At 46.0% G+C, this 6,583-nt stretch overlaps 1 protein-coding gene across 1 annotated transcript; it reads right to left on the reverse strand.

The window, feature by feature from the left end:
* Positions 1-431: 431 nt before the first annotated feature.
* Positions 432-4,027, reverse strand: RGS1 (regulator of G protein signaling 1). The gene is made up of 5 exons (XM_090263250.1): positions 3,827-4,027; positions 3,373-3,453; positions 2,873-2,934; positions 1,452-1,615; positions 432-732 (listed from the first exon to the last, which is right to left on the reverse strand). The coding sequence occupies exons 1-5, from the start codon at positions 3,961-3,963 to the stop codon at positions 547-549; spliced, it is 630 nt and encodes a 209-aa protein (XP_090119376.1). The 5' UTR covers positions 3,964-4,027; the 3' UTR covers positions 432-546.
* Between the last annotated feature and the right edge of the window lie 2,556 nt (positions 4,028-6,583).

The raw sequence follows: 6,583 nt of genomic DNA on the forward strand, positions 1-6,583 counted from the left end.
AAATATATTCCGACTTCCCAGCTTTAAGAGCAGTCGCTTAAGTTAATTAAATACATCGTTCTTTTCTTCACCTCTTTCAAGCCAAAGCAAAACCAAACACACACACCGCCACCAAGGACACTTCGTGTCAACAATAGCAATGGTGACTTAAAAACAGCTTTCCCAATAGTCATTCAAGTTAAAAGAGATTTCAGCAGCTCAGGACAGTCTCTGTATAATGATGTGCAGCATAGATGTCAGTTGGCCTGAAGCTTACAGCGTGTCCTAGTCAGTTTCAAACCCAGTCACAGTGTCGGGGACGCAGGCGCTCTGGGCTGTAGGACAGTCGCGAAGAAGTCTCCCCTTCCTTCCACCTCCTCAATTTTCACCTGGAGCTCCTCCCACCGTGCGCCTGGGTGAAGTCCATGTTCATCCATCGCCAGTCATTTGTTCTTTCTCTGGGCTAGTCTTGTTGCCCAAAAAGGCCATGTTGCTCACCCAGGGAGCCATCCGGGAACATTCCTCCTGCACTTGATCCATCAGTAAGTCCCTCCCACCAGGAAATGGTCACTTTAGACTGTTGGCCTGAAGGTCGTTGAGAAGATTTAAATATACATTTGATTTGAGGAACCTGGGGTATGAGTCCTTTTCCATAAGAGTATATACAATTTTTTGGGCTTCATCAAAACACGTAGGGGTTGGAGCTTTAATCTTCTTGGCAGTAGATTCTCGAGTGCGAAAGTCAATATTGATCTAAAAAAGGAAATCCTGGTTAGTTAATCTACATTTCCAATTTATTGCATATTTTATGACATTACTGTGTGTTTTCCTTTTTGAAGCACCTCAAGATAGTGGCTTTAAGCCCTCATTTAAGTCAGTTCTCTCTTGAATGCCTCTTCCAAACCAGACCTGTTTTGGGTGTGGAGGAGTTAAAAAGAAATAGTGCAAGGAAGTCTTTGCTCCGAGTGGGCTCACTGTGTAGTGGGCAACGCAGAAAAGGTGGACGTGGGAAATTTAAAGATCCGTGCAGGTGACACCCTGTCAAAAAAAGCGCCGTGGCCCTTTAAGACCCCTAGAGGAGAGGGCGCTTTGTTCAGCTGTATTTGGACCAAAGCTATTTAACTAAAAGGTGGGCACCAGCACGAACTGGACATGTGTTTGCTGCTGCAGCGCGGGCACCCCACGAATCTGGGCTCGCTTCCTCCTCATCCAAGACGAGCTGGCTCCTGAAGGGCTTCCGGGCACCCCCTTCTGCCCGGCCGCCCAGTACTCTCTGCCCCAGCCCCGTCCTGGGAGCGAGTTTGGCAAAGTCGGGTTTTCATTCACTCTCTTCCCAGACACAGCGCGTTAGCTTCTCACTGCCCTGAACTCTGGGAATACACCTCAGTGCTCAGCGGCGCAGCCGGGGCTCTCGGGGGGACAGCACCCTGTCTGTAGGCGCACGCGCCGATGGTAACGACGGGCGTACTCACCTGCTTAGCAGCGTCTGAGTGCACGAACGCTTTGTATATCTTCTCTGCTTTGCAGCGCAGAAGCTCAGACGCTGTCGCCTTATAGTCTTCACAAGCCAGCCAGAACTCAATGTTCTCCTCACTGAACTCAGACTTCAGGAAGCTTCCGAAAATGTCCTGACCAGCTTTAAAAAAAAGAGTGAGAGGGTGAGATACTTACATTAATTGAGTCAATAAATGGATAACTCAAATACTGTTGCACAGAGATGAGGACGGGCTGTTTTGAAATAGCCGCATCACAGTTTGTAGAGATGGAATGGCCTTAGAGATTTCTTCACTTATGGTTTATCCAGGGCCAGATGCAACTGTCTGGTCACCTAGCTGCTTAGTGGTGGCCACAAAACTGTACTTTGCTCCCATCCACTCACTAATTAATTGAGGATTCTGTTCTACTGGTGAGCAAGCAGTCTCTTTTCTTATATAGACTATCTCCGGGAAGGAGACATGGGCAAAGGATGTGAATATCATGCTAAGCACTAACAGATATCATTTCTCCATCCGATCTACTGTTAGTCAGAAAATGTGAGGCCGGTGTAGTGTCCCGTGTGTGATGTGCTGACCGTGTTTGCCAGTGTTACTGCGACTCTCGGGCGGACCTTTTCTATACTGCTGGCTTGTCCACTGCTGTCGTGCAGGTGTCCCTAGGTGTCTGTGGGGGAAGAGGTGAGCGCACGCTCTGGAGACAAGCTCTGCCCCTGCAGCGCCCCACAGGGTCCTGATCCCCGAGATGGCAGTGGCCACAAGGGGGACAGGGTGAGCCAGTTTCATTCTTTACCGTCTCTCATCAAACATGCCCACAAGACTCCGTGTTTAAAATCCTTTTTTGTCATATCTGTGTTGTTGCATGTGTCACGTTGCATGCAATGCAATTATATACTGTGCATCTCAGGTGCCTTCAGGGCCCCGAGTCCGGGGTTTTGAATCCCCGGCGCTGCTCAAATGCCTGCTGCACCAAGCGGGCCGGACAAGTGAGTCTGAGCGTACGGATGCAGACTCATCCGTTGACTAAATGACTCCTGCTCACAAAATCACACTCTTTAGGTCACTTCTGGAAGAGCAGTTCATGTGTCGAGAGGTTTGGTTTACTTCTGAAGACGTTAAGCCTCAGAACCCCTCCATACTTTTAAATTTTGCTCCTGGAATGACCAATCCATGGGAACATCTGATTGTCCGGTGACTTTGTCTGTGACAGGATTGAGTGCTAAGTGACCATCACGTGACAATGAGGCACAGGATACTGGAACTCTCAGTGACTCCAGAAAAACTGGAATAAAGCTTTTCACCCCCTCTCCTCTCCAGAATCCTGTATCTTAGTGAAGCTATTCAATCTGTTAGTGTCTTGAGCTAAACTCAGACACATTCAGTAGTTGATCTATACTTACTTTGGGTGCCAAGTAGCTTTTCCAGAGATTGAGACCACTGCATTACTTCATCGGCAGAGAGTCTGCAGGAGATGAGATGTACATAAATTGGTAAACTATATTTTTATAAGCATGAGTGAACTCAGAATGGCTGCTGTGTTCTGGTAAATTCACAAACTAAGGCTCTAGCCCTAAGAAACTTTATTAAAATTGGTAAGAAAACAAAATTTCCCTTAGAATTTCTGCTGAAATAAAATTTCATATAGAATTGCTGTATGAAAATATCTGCCAATATAATGTTAAAAAAGCTAAGTAAATATGCTCCGGCAGTATAATCAATAGCAAATATGTGCACCCACATGTTAGAATTTAATTTACACTGGTACTAATGTGCTAATCTCCTTAGGCTTCTTACATGAAATAAATGGAGTCTGTTATGCACAGCATTAAGCTCTTGCTAGAACACAGAGCAAATGCATAGACCACTTTATAGTGATAGTTCAGTGTATTGGTGTACGTACATGTCCTTGGACTTGGAAGTCTTCATTCCAGATTCCAGATGTGGGATCATAGACCTCAGGTAAGCTTTCACGTCCATTCCACTACAAAAGACACAAACGTGAATATTTCTATTTCCTCAGCAGAATGCATCCACTGGTAAAAAATTAAACACGAGCCTTCAATAAAGTCCTCCAAGGCATAAAGCAATAATAACAGTTGCTGCAACATGTTATATTAAGATTGAGCCAATTTAAGTCCGGAAAACTTCCCACCCAATGTAATGCCCAATCATGATTCTGTTTCCTTTTTCTTTTTCTTTTTTACTGCAACCGAATATCCATTGAACTCCCGACAGGCAGTTGTTCCAATGGAGCTAAACCAAGGGCCCATGTTGTCTCCCATTTATTCTCCCTCCTTCTGCCATGAGAGAGAATCTCAGTCCCAATCCACCCCGAGAGACACGAAGGTACTTACAAGGTCTTTGGCCTCCTTTTTTGCGTTTTATCGTCTAGAAGCGAAAGATCAGTTCCTTTCACGTCCCTGGCAGTGGCAGAGAAGAACATTCCTGGCATTTTGTCCAGCCTTGGCATGGAGACGGCCGCTCCTCGCATGGCCCTCGCAGGGCGAGTGTGTGCTGGTCCCCGTCTCCGCCGCTTATATGGTGACGGCTGACAGGCTCGGACTGCCCAGCCCGCCCGTTTGTCAAGTGCTGTTGCCACAGACAGCGGGACTTCCTCTTTCGCGCCTGCCTGTGACGTGTGTCTTGAAGAAAAAAAAGCATGCGGTGTTGTTTGTGGTTGAAACTTCACCAAGTGAGACTAGGTCACTTGATTAGGAAGAAAGAACATGAAACACACAGGACACCGCGTTTGGTTCTGGGGACACTGGGGTCCCTCAGAGGTGCCTGTTGCAGAAAATGCCCCCCCGCTGGCATGCGTGTTGTGTTGCGTAGAAGCTCAGTAGTGGGGACGCGTCCCCATACTTTTGCTCGTCCGTGACTATAAGACTCATCTGATCACAGTGTTTTAAAAAGAGTTCTTTTTTTTTTTTTCTTTCAGTGTAGAGTAAACAGATCTTTTCTTGTTTGATTCTCCGTGCACGTATCTGGTAGAAAGGGGAGCCGTGAGAGGCTGTCTTCGCTTTCCCCACTCCAAGTCTCTTCCTTATTTTCATGGTAAGAAATTCCCATGTGTGTGTTTCCCCAGGCGTGAGCTGCACTTTCTACTGGTGGTACGCAAGATGGCTTTAAGGGTGCACAGATTTTCACATCTATTAGGAATATAAGTAACTTGGCATACTGATTTTTTTTTTTTGTATCTTTATACTTGGGATAAGAATGAAGTAAAATTTAAAAAACCATAAACAAGTACAGGTAACACAAAAATGTGACATAATGCTCATAGTAAAGGGTTGCAGAGTATCCGAGGAAAAACTGCTCGTGGTGAAACAAGATGGCGGTTTGGACAGGTCAGTAACGCACACGTCTTCCACATTTGGGCAGCCCCTCTGGAGATTAAAGTCGAGCTTTAATTAAGAGTAAGGATTTTTTTTTAACCCCAAGAAATTAGATGAGTAATCACTGGAAGCTCTTTTACAGTTTATGTATAGACTGTGGTTTGCTTATAGAGAGCCCAGTTTAACTTCAACTTCCTTTGGATTTTGCCCATGAAAAGACAAAACAAACGGGACTTAGAGGGGCTTCTGCTGGTGTCAGGTAATGCTGACAGAAGGCCGAGAGCACTTCTTTTCTTAACTTGGTTCTGTCACCAGGATACAAAATAGGTAAAGGGACCCCATTTGTAATATCTCCAGATGTACCTCCTTCACAGCCATGCAGATACATTGTGTGTGGCAAGCAAGCATTATTTGGTGTTTGAAAAACAACCTCATGGCGCATGAGAGAGACAGCGTGGTGGGGTGAGCTGGCCACCTCGTGATCCACACAGAATCGATGGGGCCCAAAGACATCGGCATAAAGGCATTTGTCTGTGTATTTCTTGCGGTTCAGTCCGTCCTTAACTTTTCTGTTAAAAATTTGAGCATGCGCATGATTGTTTTTCTGGCATCTTCTCACTCCTCTAGGTAATGGTGGGTATGTTGGAGAAGAAATGATTTACTGTTTGTTTTGAATGGTCCACTATTATTATTGTTATCATCCACATAGATAGACAATTTCCCAAGTATGTTTCTGCAACACGAATTTCTTTCTTGTTAACAAGCAGGACGGGGATGCAACAGCATCAGCAAGCAAAGGTGATGTGGCCACATAACTCTGGGCCTATTGGGTCAAAGGTAAGTGGGGTTCTTAACTTGATCAATGCAGATCTTCTGAGAGCATTTAATATCTGAAGACACATTTGTCAATGCCTAAAGGGAGGGTAGAATATGCGGCAAATTCCTAGCATTTTTGAGACCCGAACCCTTGTTAGGTAGGGACAATAGTTTGCAGAAATGATGGTCCCTTGGCACCACATTGGGAAACTGTTCTGATGTAGAGATAAATATTCATCTCTTAATTCCCTTAAACCTCCGAACATTTTGCGACCTCAGTATAAACTTGCAAGCCCAAGCTTTAGCAGGCAGCCACAATTGCATGCTGCCAACCCAAATAGGGAATTCAGCTCCGTGTAGAGCAGGTCCCCCTGAAATTCCTGTGTCCCGGCTGGCTGTGGAGGCCACCTCACGGCCCCGCAGTACAGCAGTTCCCGCACAGGCTGCTGGCCGGCTCATGCAAGGCTGTCCGTGCCGGAGCCGGGCAAATGCGGGGAAGCTGTATCTGTGAGGGTTGGCAAAGGCCGTGGTAAAGCAGCAGCAGGTCCCTTTCCATTGCCTACGGTGTCCCAGTCTGGCTCCTCCCCGGGAAATCCATTGAGAAAAGACAAGTGATTGAATAGTCACTTTCCTGAGGCAATGACTTTGGTTGACATTGTAGAGGATTTGGTAAAAGCCAATAGAAGAAACAGTGGCTCTCACAAACATAATCTGGTTTGTGTGTTTCCTCTGTGAAACTGTGCTTATTAAGTACCTAGGTGAGAGTTTTGAGGAAAGGGGTACTTCATGTGGTCTTAGTGTTGTCATTTTATTTAAAAAAATAATACATTTTATGCTCAGAGCAGTTTTAGGTTTATAGCAAAACCGAGCAGGAAGTACAGAGAGTTCCCACATGCTCCCTGCACCCCGCCTTCCCCCCACCAGCACCCCACATCGGCGTGTGTATTTGTTACAGCTGGT

Source organism: Furipterus horrens, unplaced genomic scaffold (genome assembly GCF_987537825.1).
Source record: "Furipterus horrens unplaced genomic scaffold, mFurHor1.1.pri manual_scaffold_15, whole genome shotgun sequence".
Classification (NCBI taxonomy): Eukaryota; Metazoa; Chordata; class Mammalia; order Chiroptera; family Furipteridae; genus Furipterus; species Furipterus horrens.

What these genes read in the sequence shown, in the direction of transcription:
- RGS1 (XM_090263250.1), bottom strand. Translation starts at nt 3,963, where the DNA reads ATGCGAGGAGCGGCCGTCTCCATGCCAAGGCTGGACAAAATGCCAGGA. An exon ending in AAAAGGAGGCCAAAGACCTT is followed by an intron (nt 3,454 to 3,826) that starts GTAAGTACCTTC and finishes TGTCTTTTGTAG; the next exon opens with TGGAATGGACGTGAAAGCTT. An exon ending in ACTTCCAAGTCCAAGGACAT is followed by an intron (nt 2,935 to 3,372) that starts GTACGTACACCA and finishes CATCTCCTGCAG; the next exon opens with ACTCTCTGCCGATGAAGTAA.